We start from the raw sequence: 13,039 nt of genomic DNA on the forward strand, positions 1-13,039 counted from the left end.
TTGAACCGAACCCTCTGACCCATTGTCTGGATATACAAGACTTTGTCTCCTCAACACGCTCAACCCAATATCTGCAACAGAGAGCTGATGTTAAAAATAGCCAACCGGTAGGCGATGTCAACATCTTGCAAGTTGCAGCTCAAGGCGGAAACCGTGCAATTCAAAACTCTTCTACTAATACAAGAATTCTAAGCTTGTCATAGCAAAAGCAACAAAAGGATAAACTTCTTAGACACTAATTTGTCAATAATGTGAAATAAAAAACAAGTAAAACTCACTTGTCTCGCCTCAGTCTACAAAATAAATTTCTTTTTTCATAAAGTTGGTTAAAGGGAAAAACTTCGACCTTTTTTACATACTTATTCCTCTTTAGCTGGCACCTATTCAACAGCATAGTTGAACAGTTCAGTCCAAATCTTTCCCATACATATTTAACCCATAGTTATTCCACTAATTCCAGCAACATGATTGTCTAGATCTCTTCACGCCTCTTGTAGTGCAAAACATGTATGAGACATATAATCATACAGAATAGGCAAAAACCATAAAGGGAAGCCTTACCACAAAACTTGCAGCCTCCATCTCATGAAGAGGAAAGAAGATTTTCAGATACTCATTGACAAAATGCAGGGATATTAACAACAATAGTAACACAGTATGCAACTCCCTGAACTTGATCTCATGAGAAGAGTTAGGAACAATGAATGCTGTGCCCCCGTACAGCTGTTTCAGTGAATTAGGAAACAACAATCTATGAGATTAATTTGTTGAGAAAAATGGGTGCTAATAAACCTCCAATGCAAACCAAAAGCCTCGATGTACAGCATGAATGTCAGATAAAGCTGCGAGAAAATGCTATTTTCAGGAGCTTGTTTTTTCCCCTCAGTTCACAGCAACCTCGGCTGACAGGTAATTGCCATGGGAATTCTCTGGACCACCTAATTTAGCTTTTGACAGCTTCAGCACTTGAACTGCTTCTTCTACTTTGGCAGCCAACGACTCTGGCGACTCCAAAAGCAGTAGCAATTCAGAGTTGTCCATCTCCAACAGCATCCCAGTAATTTTAGCAGCAAGATCAGGCTACACAATCAGAAATATCTTAGTTCAGCACCAAAGCAAAAGATTGATTTGCTTGCATTTTAGGGCAAACATCTGGAAATAAGAACAACCTTATGCTTCTGAACAAGGGGGAAGAGGTGCTCGCCAAGAATCTGCTTTTGTTGTTGTGGAGTAGCCGCTCCAAGCATGCTACTGAGAATCTCCATCTCTTGTGAGTTTGAAGCAGCAGATGGAACCATCAAACTATTGTCCATCTCATGCTGGTGTTCATTTGGCGCATACTTCATCTGCCCAGAGCGCTGCAAAAGCATAGCGAAAATAATTGGACATTAAAGAGAAAATAAAAGTGTCCTTAGGTGCAAAGCTCACATAAGGGGTTGCAACATAGACAACACTGTAGCATGCGAGTTCACATATATATGATGTAATACCCGGGCCCAAAAATCAACTAGGCTCAATACCCATTTGGGCCCATATTTGAGCATTGGGCCAGGACATCTAATGAGCTAACTAAGGCCCATGGTTGGCAGCCTATTTGATGGCTGCTACCTCATGCTCTGAGGATGGAGGTGACTAGGGCTAGCTGGGAATCAGAGGAGGGCCCAACTGTTAGGCCCTTCATGGGGGAAAGTGTGACACCTCACCCCAGCTAAAAGCGGTTACACCGCTTAAGAATGCCTAATTAAGCCATGTTACTGTACCTGGTTCTCCTTTAGGGCCTCAGGAACCCGTGAACCAGCAAAGGAGGTGTTGGAGTGGAGGCACCGAAGCAAGGGACACTGCAACCTCTTATAGAATCAAGGTAAATCCCTTCCGGCTACCTCTTATAAAAGAGAGGAAAATAAATTTTAAATGACTAATTTCATAAGCAAATCGTGCACAACATGAACTCTTTTCATTATGTATTGCCCCATACTAGTTTATGGCATAGATATCCTAAAACACAAGCTTGTGTACTACATAACATGGAGCACAAACATTGGCAAATTATACAAACATTGATGGTCAACTTGATGTTTAAACTCTTAAAGAACCCAATAAATCCATAAGGATTTGCTTAAAACATAACCCATTAATTAGTATTTTAGTATATTTTGTCATCACGATGGAACTCGTTTAACTGGAAGTATAGTTCCACCAACAAAATTGAATTTGATAGAAAATAAATGTTGCACAAAAGAATGCTAGTTTATTTCCATGTTCAATATCATGGTGCAGTCTGAAAAGCTATGGATAACAACAAATCTGCAAATGTGGATCTCTGTAGATCTCGGTACTTAAAATAAAATGAATACATTGTTATGACTCATGATTGTGTTTCTTGTAAACCTATTCATGGGTTGGGCCAGCTTTTCCCAAATGTCAACACTCATCACTATATAGTTAGGCCTGGGCCAGGCCCAGCCAGGCCTTCAAGCTTATCCAAGCTTAAGCTCAGCCCTTACTTGGGCCTTAAGCTTCAGGCCAGGCCTCAGATTTCGTGTAAATTTTTAATTTTATAAAAATACTAAACTATAATTAAAAATATTTTTAAAAATATTAAATATAAATAATTAAATACTGTTAACAACCTACAACATATCTATTAAGTCTAAAAATACATTAAATAAACAAATAATACAACAAAAATAAAAAAACCATGCCAGGCTGGGCTCGGGTCAAGCTGTAATCCCCAAGCCCAAGACTGGCTCTTTTACTACACAGGCCTATTTTCTAAGCCCAATACAACAAAAATAAAAAAATCATGCCAGGCTGGGCTCAGGTCAGGCTGTAATCCCCAAGCCCAAGATTGGCTCTTTTACTACACAGGCCTATTTTCCAAGCCCAATCCAGCCCGCCAAACCTAAAACTTTGGCCCAAGCCTACCTAAAAGGCTCCATGCTCAAGCAAGCTTGGTGGGTCACTCGAGTCTTGAACAAGCTCTAGTTTCACGGTATTCAGTATGTGAAAAAGTAATTTGATCACATTTGAAGCAAGAAATAAAGGGAATAGCATCATAAAACCTTAAACATAGGGGTGATCCCAAGATTCTAAGAAATATCAACTATATCTAGACTTCCAGAAAAAACACCTAGATAAGGTTTATTGTCTTGGTACCGGACCCCATACAAGTACCATCCTATTACAGTATCGGTATACAATACGGTATGAGACGGCGAGACATACTGAGTATCCGTTTGGTATCAGTACTGTAAGCCGATCAGTACAACAAACCTTGCATCTAGACTTTCGAGAAATCATACAAATAGTTTGTTTCCTTAATAAAAAAGAAATGCAAGAGATTCCAAATATGGTTAATATACCATATGTAGTCTTATGTTTAGGTTTTGATATCATTAGAATAAAATCAAAACTAGAAGTTAGCTTTCTAACAAATGGTCTTGCATCCTAAACAAGTGCCAAGTCATGCCCCTGGAAAAGCAACAAAATGTGATTATAAAAGTGAACAAAAAATAAATATAGCAGAAAATTGGAAAAAGGAAACCCAAAAAAATGAATTAAAACTAATACTACAACCCATCTACACCTTATACTATATCCAGTCTATATACCTTCTTATTGATCCACTCTTGCTCCACAATCTTATCACCATGCTTTGATCATAAAGGCCAAAAACATGATATTTGCAATAGCAAAAACACTTTGTCAACATACTGGATTGCAATTTTGATCGACCTTGGAGAACAAGAAATCATGGATCACCATATAGTTAAAGTGCCATCAAAATCAACTGGTGATAAGGGATTTCCCTTTTGAAAGCCAATTCATGTTAGAGGCTCATCTTACAAACTTATAATGCACAGTACTTGTTAAGCTAGTGACTTCCATGGTCAATGGCAAGATATTAACACCAACAATTTATTCAATGGATTATTGCAAGTCAATATTCAACTTATGGATCTTCGTCTTTAGATACATTTGGCCATTGTAATGAGTTTCCATGCTCACATTTTCAGGAATTCTATGGACAAAAATATACATCAAAATATATAAAGTAAAATGATGAAAAAGTTGAAAGAGTAAGGAAAAATAGAGTTGATCAAGAAAATAAGTTCCAAAAATATTATTTATTTTCAATGTTTAAATGTACCATTTCAGCGGTTTTACAATGAGCAAATCATAAAATTATTTATAAAAAATATTATAAACTGAGGTCTTGACTGTGTAGCCAAAGCTTCCTCTTTAAAAATAAGTGTGCGATGATTCATATCTTCTCAAAATTCACAAAATCAAAGTTTAATAATGCAATGTTCAATGCATTTCTAAGGAGGCCCCCACCATAGAAAGGTCTAGGGAGGATCAGATATATACAACCCTACCCTACATGCAAAGAGGCTATTTCTGCATTTCGGACCAATGACACACAGGTCACAATGGAGAAACCCTAATATTACACCAAGACTCAACATCAAAATATCAAAGTTTAATCTAGAATTTGTTTAGAATTGAATAAATGAAAAATATAATTGCGTAAATAACACTTATAAAATGAATTTGACTCTCATATGTCAGTTTCTTGAAAGCTTCCCAGCTCCAGATTCAGGTTAGTTTCATTTGAATTAGAATATTTTAGTTTAGAATTTTAGGGAAGCCTAAAATCATGCATGCAATCCAACCTTCTTCACAAGCTTCAAATGAGACAATACATTGAGAAAATATTTGTGTGTAAAGAATGATATATAACTGCTTCTTAGATTGTCAAGAATCTCCAATGTGTAGTACAACCAAATTTCCCAATTCAGTAGCATAATGTTCAGAATTTAGTCGAACCCAATTTAATAAGAAATGATCTAGAAAATAAATTTACATGGTTGATCAAGCCTCTTCTTTATTTTGATCAAAGTTTTCAACTGAAGATGGGAAAGAGACCACTCAAAAGAGAGAGATTCTAGATGAAAGGAGGTAATAGGAGAAAAGCCCCTTAGCTTTTTATCCAAATATCATTTACCACTAATATGCAAACACCAGGAGGTGGAGCCTATTGTCTCCATTTCTTTGCCCCCTGTGGCTCATCCCACGAATTTCCTGTTTGCACCTTTACAGCCACTCCCATCTATGATAAATATACTCCATATATCCAGTTTTCTCTTTAAGGGAGAGAAACAAGAGAAGCTTACCAGCCAAAAAGTAGAGGACACATTTATCATATTAGATGAAAAACAAAAGAATCCTTAGTCAAATAGGATCATAGCCATCCATGCCCCCCTAATGTACACATCATATGCCAGCGATCAGTCATAAATAATTCATCCTAGAGATGCCCTGCTAGGCTGAAATAACATAAACATGAAGAAACATTGACTATTTCTGGACCACCATCTAATCAAACAAAATAAGCTTTCTTATGGGGGGAAAAAGATTTTCCTTAGATAACTGATAGCGTAAACTTAATCATGCATTTTGACTATAAGATGAATTACAAATCCCATAATGAATTGATTAGCAAAAACTCACAAGTTTTAGATGACTGGTCTCACAACTTGCATTTTGACTGCAATTCTTGTGATAGATCATTGAATTTTGAGCATGGACACCAACAGTCATGGATGAGATCATTCTTGATGAACCATTGGATGAAATATATAATGGATCCTTCAAAGCAAGATGACACTATTGTGTGATAAAGCAAATCAATGACCAAGCAGTGATGGATCCTTTCCACAATGATATCTCTTGATGGAATTTTTCTTTTCTAAGACAAAAAAAGAAAAAACTTGTGATATTGTGATGAAAGTTCCTCATGCAAACTAACAAATAGATCTAATGTAGACTGCCTCCTCGTATATTCATTGTCATCCTGCTAGTCTTTTCTTTTTGAGAAAAACCATCCTGTGGTTCATTGACTAATCAACTGAAGACTTACTTGCATAGAATTTGCATGATGGGTCTGCTAGCATTAATTTATAAAGGGACAAATTTCCAATGTCTAATCATCAGGACTAACATTAACCATTTGTTATTCAATAACCATATTTGTCTTAATTGTGTCCTTTTTCTCTGATGCAGGTTAATTGTATCCTTGACAATGCAATTTATAACAACTGCATCAATAACCTAAACTCAGCAAAACCCGCCTTTCACAAGCTCTAGAATTGAACTTTGTAACCTGAGACAGTCTTCCCTATCCAATTTATGTCATGAAGCAATTTCCTAAAACATCAAGGATCTCAGATCTCCACTGCCAAAGTATTAGATTTGCAAAGCTATTACTGTTTTACCATAAGAATCAGGAAATACTATATACCAAATGATCTTGCAACCAAATCTCTTTGTATATTAAATCTGATCATTTTAACTTTCTAACCATATTTTCTGGTGGTAGGAAAATAATTACAGGGAACAGATATATAATATTAGAAAGATAAGAAGAAATAAGGTAAGAGGCATAAATCTTCTATTTCCCATTCAACATTCACCATAGACTCAAAATGGACTCTTTCCTACATATACAGGCCATCTGCTTAGGCTTTAAGAAAAATTAACCAAACTAGTCCTTTCATATAATCAAATAAATCTCAAGTTGACTAAAATGTATATATCCAGAACCTTCATAAGACTTGTATAATCTTACTTTCAGGTTCTCGAGCTGATTTTGGCACAAATGATGACTTAATGAGAAAAATCTGATACTATAAAAGCAGTGTTGTATGAAGTGCATGAATCATGGTATGTCGAACCGGCCCATACCGACCAGTACAAACCGGTCCGGCCAGCTACCAGTACGCCGGAGCCATGGAAACCAGTACAAACCGGTTCCGTGCCGGAGACGAAGAAGACGAAGAAGACGAAGAAAAAAAGAGAGAGCGCAGGGAAGAGAGAGAGGGAGACCACCTGTGGCCACCATCGGAGAGCTGCGGAGGGGTGGCAGAGGCCGGTGGGGGCGGCAGAGCCCGGCGGGGGGCGGGGGAACCCGCGAGGGTGCAGCGGAGGCCTCCCCCTCCCTCTCTTCCCCGTGCTCTCTCTCGTTCTCTTCTTCTTCTCCGGCTCCGGCGGGGAAGAGCTTTCCGGTTCATACCGCCCGATTTCGGTACAAACCAGAACCGTACCGGTCTGGTAGGCAACCGGTACGCCTACCGGACCCGGTACGGCAAACCTTGGCATGAATACTTGATCAATATGTACCTGTTGAATTATTCCCCAAAAGAGGAAACATATCCAAAGAAACCAAGAAAAAAGAATGGAAAGTAAAGAAAACAACACTAGGAGTGTAAATAAAAAAAATGAAAGGAGGTCATTTTTTTCTTTCCAATTAAATGCTAGATGACGTCAAATTATGAGAAGGAATTGACTCCATAAAACTATTTTCATTTCATCCAATGCACGAATTACTCTATTACTTGATTGTTAATTTTCCTTTTATATAAAACTACACTTTATAGGTAGCTCCATTTAAGCATTTAAATACAGTAAAAGTATTGAAGTACTGCAATGCACACTAGCAACCCAGATGAGGAAAACATGTCTTCATCTACCACTCAAAAAAACTAAGAGAGAAAAATCAATTTACCCCTTGAGCAGTGTAGAATGATGCGTATTTTGAGGATAGAGACATGGTAGTCAATCAAAATACACCTTGCTATGAAATAAGCCAGCATTCTTAGCCATCTGTATTCTAAATCATCATCATAGTGCCAGTCACCCTCTAACTCACACCTTGTTGCCAGTTTTGCCCACATTCTAATTTCACTAAATGACAGACCATGAAGTGTGGATCAATTAAACCAACTCCAATGGCACAGATGCCATTTTTTCCTTGTGATCAAAGATAACAAAGAGATATGTGATTGTCTGACATCAAATTCCAAAAAAATAAAAACAAAAACACAACTAAAATCTATAGTGCATCAAAACCATCAAAATATTTATGTACGGCGCTACATATGACATGATGTTCAATCTTGTATGATATCTTGTAACTTTCATGTGATAATGGCATCAGCTTACTCCAATAGAATAAGAAATGCTTCAAAAGAAGAAGTACACATATAATAACAAGCAAGATACAAAATTTATACATGAAAAATAATTTCTGGTGTATGAAACTTGCCTGGTGACTATTAAAGTCTTTCAGTGGACCCAGAGAGCGGTCTGGTTGCTGTAAATGAGGAATATGTGGAATGGACTGGCCAGATTGAGAAAGCATGTGCCCGTTCATCTGGCCTCTGCTTTGTCTATGTTGCCTTTGAGAATTTGGAAACTACAAAGACAATATTGTAAATATAAATGCACTATTGAATAGTTTCAACCTAACTACAATTTTAATAAACTAAAACATGTCCGTCATGTGCCAATAGTTTCATTCCAAAAAAAAAAGAAAGTAATAAATACCACTGGAAGCTTCGTTGGTTGGAAAGGTGGCCTTGATGCAGAAACAAAACCACTTGGCCTCCATCCTGGTCTGGGTCCCAAGGTTTGATACATAAGACCCTGACGGGGAGGAATTTGTGAGACTACACCAGGTGCAGAGTAGTAAAGAGGATAACCAGCAGGGATAACTGTAGACAGTGATCCTGCTAATCCTACCATATGTTGAGCAAACTGAGGCTGCAACTGTGCTTTCCTATCCTCTTTCCTTTGTGCAATTGCAACATATAAGGGCTTCCGGTGGAACATGCATCCTGCAAGAAATCCATGCGGAACATAATCTTTGAAGGCTAATGGAAGCCACATCTATTTTTAACAAAACTGCAGAAGAAATAAAATTACCATGCAGAGTGTTTACAGCTTTGCTGGCTTCCTCTGGTTTGCTATAGCATACAAATCCAAACCCTTTGCTGATTCCTTTATCATCATGCATAACTTTTGCAGATAAGATATTGCCACACTGACTGAAGTGTTCTCGCAGAGCATATTCATCAACATCATCATCAATATTCTTTACATATACATTTGAAGCCTAAACAGGGAAGAGGTAAATTTAGTAAAGGAACAATCACTAGAAGCTTCAGGAAAGATGATATTCCAGCGAAGCAGCCCAGGGCATGGGAATAAGGAGAACTACCATATTTTTCCTGAGCTGTTTCTCGCGCTTTTCTTCAAATAAATGCCGTAAAATTTCTTGGCGTTCTTCCTTCTTCTGGGCCCTTCCCACATAAAGGGTTTTTGATGCTAATCAGCAAAAAATAGATTATGAGAACATATGGAATTAGACATCAAGAGAATATTTGCAATACTATATTCTTGAGTGAAAATTTGTAAACCAATTGTCAAGGATGAGAAACCCTCACTCTTACCAAGCTGAGCTCCATTCATTGCCTCCATTGCTCTTCTGGCATTATCAGGGTTTTCAAAGTTTACAAACCCAAACCCCTTCGAGTTACCTTCAGCATCTTTTGCAATAACCACATTTTTTATTTTGCCAAATTCAGAGAACTTCAGCTGAATAAGTTCCACTGTTATGTCGTCATCCAGGTTCTTCATATATAGATTAGTATATTTTGGTTCAGAGTCTGGTAAAGTGCGCTCACTCTTTTTGATGAAGTTACCAACATATCTATGTTACATATAATCAGTATTTAGTAAGAGAAAAAGAGATTCATGTGTTGATAGTATGAAAATGAGTAAGAAACAAAACTATTAAATAGAGTTAGCTAATCTAATTGGTGAAATATAACCATGAAATTAGCACTTCACACGAAGCAACTTTTAGATAAAAATAAACATGTCATAACAAGCATAAAAGAAGGGGTGGAAAGGTATTTCAATACATTTTCTTGCCATCAATAATGGATCCATTGAGTTTCTCAATGGCAGAATTTGCACATTCTTCAGAGTCGAACTGAACAAACCCATATCCTTTGCTCTTGCCATCTTGCATTGTAACAACCTTGTAAGACAAAATATTTCCAAATTTTCCAAACATTTTGTGAAGCCTCATACTGTCAATGGAGTCAGAAAGGTTCTGCAGGTAAAGAACCAAACTCACATCACATTCCAATGGTAAAAACGGGCATCCCAAGCTAGTCTTTTCGACTGTACCTTCACAAACAGATTACCAATCCCACTGTTCCTTGCATCTGGGTGTCGATGAGACCACATAATTCTAATTGGTTTTCCATTTAATGAGGCATGATTCATTTTCTTGATAGCTTGCGAGGCTGCCCAAAGATACCAAGAACAAAAGATTCCAACATGTACTCAAAACAAAAAAAAATAATAAAAAAAAATCATACTACAGATGTAGAACAAAATCCCAAGTAAAAACTGAGGCAGAGAAAAAATTCATGATGCATGTTACAGTTCTATTTATACAGCCTTTACTATGTTTCTGGATAAAAACGTTTAGTTCTAAACTTAGTTGTAATTCAGTTGATTCAGTTAAGTTTGTTAAGCTTCAGTTAGAACTGTTAGAGTCAGTTAGAAATACTGTTATACTGTTGCATCAGTTACTCGGTGGTTAATGAGGGTAAACAGAGTAGTAAAACAGAGGAGAGGTAGAAGAATTTTTGTATTCAGCTCTTGTATTCTGAGTTTAGAATTCTTGCATTCAGTTCTTGTATTCTGAGAACAGAAGAGAATGACAACGCTTTTGCTCTCAATCTTCTTGTGACAATTATCTTTTCTCGTCTTCATTCTTTAATCAAATTCTCTTACTCTCGATCTTCATCCCTGTTCTTGTTATTCTACTTTGTCATTCAGCAACTATTGACAATGCAAGATAAACAAATAAAAACTTACTATGGCATACGAATAAGCACGGATTCCTCAGCAGAATGAGATGAATATCATTTAAAAGGTAAACAAAAAGTCCAAAGACAAGGGAAAACTACCATAAATAAATTGGATAATTATAAACCAGATGCCAGAAGCAAATTAGATCCCCTAGAGAACACGATAGCTAAAAATAAACTATAAATCCAGCAAGGCCCAAAAAGATATTCTGTACCTATCAATAAAAGAATAACTTAAAATGGATGAGAAGAAATATATAATGATGATGAGGTAAAGGATGTTTACAAAAAAAAAAAAAAATTGCATCTCGAATCAAACGAAATTACACATCATGAAAAAGACTGTTGGAAGAATTCAACCAAGAGCCAATAAATCATGGAGGATTAGATCCAACTCGAATAAATTAAAACCGAAGAATCCCAACAGCATCAGAAACAAAATAGAAACTAAATTCTATTATCAAGAACAAAAAGTTAAAGGAATCCAAATCACTCCGAACACGAAACAAGATCAATCGATAACAAAAGGCAATAGAAGAAAGAAATCGATAAACAGAGAAAGAAAACATCCGCGAGAGAGAGAGGTCGGATTTCGATCCGATTCAGTGATGCAACGCATACCGTCCTGGGATGAAATGTAGTTGACGTAGCCATAACCGAGGGATCGGCCGGAGACGGTGTCGCGGCAGACGCGGACGGACGTGACGGCGCCCACCGAAGAGAAGAGATCGAAGAGATGGCTGTCCGTCACGTCCGGGTGGAGGTCCCCCACGTACAGCGCCGGCGACGGCACGGTCGGAACCACCGCCATCAGAGAGAGGAGAGAGAGGAAAGAAAGATCTATTGACAGAAGAAGAGAAGAGAGATAGAGAAAATGGGCCTCGCTCGCTCGCTTATAGTCGTTGTTCAGTGGATTCTTGAATTAGGATTAAGCTTCGATCGGGGGCGGGCCGAGGGAGAGACAGAGAGAGAGGTGGGTGGATTTGCATGGGGCGCGGGAGTTTGGAGAGGGGAAAAGGGGTTATATAATTAACAATAATTAATGCATTCCGACATACACGGGGACGGAAACCTGGGGTGACCGTGACCAGGTCCACTTCACTGGCCACCTCCCTCGCACTCTCGCCGGCTCTTTTACCTCTAAATAAAATTATGGGGCCCAATCGTGCCACCCTTACGAATCTCCATGCAGCACGTGGCAATCGTTTTTTTTTTTTTTTTTGTTAATCGAGGGTTGGGCACCAAATATTTTTATTTCCAGTTTTACTCTTCCCGGGCCTGCATCACCGTTAGAAGAAGGTGACGAAGCCCCAGTGTTCCGAGAGACAATTAGCTCAGTGCTGTAGGACATGATCCTCCCATCCACCTAATAAAAAAAAAAATTGTTAACGAAGTGCAATTACCTTACGACTGATATACGCGCAATGCGTAAGCCATCTGATGTGGGGCCTTGTGAATGGCCAAATGTTTGCAAATTACACCAATTCTCTTCTGCCACCTACGACTGAGCGAGATAGCGGTGTGGCAGGGGATCAACCTCTCTCTCTCTCTCTCTCTCTCTCTCTCTCTCTCTGTGTGTGTGTGTGTGTGTGTGTGTGTGTGTGTGTGTGTGTGAAAGAAACAATGCTCAAGTTTCAATGCATATCGAAGTTATATAAATATATTAAACAAAATTGAGGGGGTTTGGTTTTCTTATGGCATACAGTGTTTAATTATCCCCTAGAACTTTAAGTGGTATTTTGTTTTATTCAAAATATATTGATTTAATGAGCACTAGATTCACTACAAAAGAAGCAGTTTTTTCCGGCGCTTTGCAGAGCTTTTACCGACGCTTATACGCGTCGGAAATTTTCCTCCCCACGCGACCAAAAGCGTGACAAAATCGTCGGGCAGGTGGGCGTGGAAGTTTTTCGTTCCGACGCGTGTCGTCAGCGTCGGCAGATAACCCGACGCTTTTAAACGCGTCGGCAAAGGCAATGTTTCCGACACTTTTATGCGTCGGTCTATTACCGACGCTTTTAAGCGTCGGTAGTTCTTGCATTACCGATGCTTTTGTCCTTCGGTGTACCTGTGCCGGGAGAGTTATTTCCGACGCTTTTATGCGTCGGTCTATTACCGACGCTTTTAAGCGTCGGTAGTTCTTGTATTACCGATGCTTCTGTGCTTCGGTGTACCTGTGCCGGGAGAGTTATTTCCGACGCTTTTATGCGTCGGTCTATTACCGACGCTTTTAAGCGTCGGTAGTTCTTGTATTACCGATACTTTTGTGCTTCGGTATACCTGTGCCGGGAGAGTTATTGCCGACGCTT

General features: G+C 38.4%; 1 protein-coding gene across 1 annotated transcript; it reads right to left on the reverse strand.

The window, feature by feature from the left end:
• Positions 1-648: 648 nt before the first annotated feature.
• Positions 649-11,700, reverse strand: LOC103698581 (polyadenylate-binding protein 7-like). Its single transcript, XM_008780614.3, has 10 exons — positions 11,352-11,700; positions 10,039-10,157; positions 9,768-9,961; positions 9,294-9,553; positions 9,062-9,168; positions 8,767-8,956; positions 8,389-8,678; positions 8,108-8,257; positions 1,170-1,358; positions 649-1,080 (listed from the first exon to the last, which is right to left on the reverse strand). Exons 1-10 carry the CDS (start codon positions 11,539-11,541, stop codon positions 883-885), a joined length of 1,887 nt encoding a protein of 628 aa, XP_008778836.2. The 5' UTR covers positions 11,542-11,700; the 3' UTR covers positions 649-882.
• Between the last annotated feature and the right edge of the window lie 1,339 nt (positions 11,701-13,039).

The sequence above is a fragment of the Phoenix dactylifera genome, unplaced genomic scaffold (assembly GCF_009389715.1).
Source record: "Phoenix dactylifera cultivar Barhee BC4 unplaced genomic scaffold, palm_55x_up_171113_PBpolish2nd_filt_p 000415F, whole genome shotgun sequence".
NCBI classification, from domain to species: domain Eukaryota; kingdom Viridiplantae; phylum Streptophyta; class Magnoliopsida; order Arecales; family Arecaceae; genus Phoenix; species Phoenix dactylifera.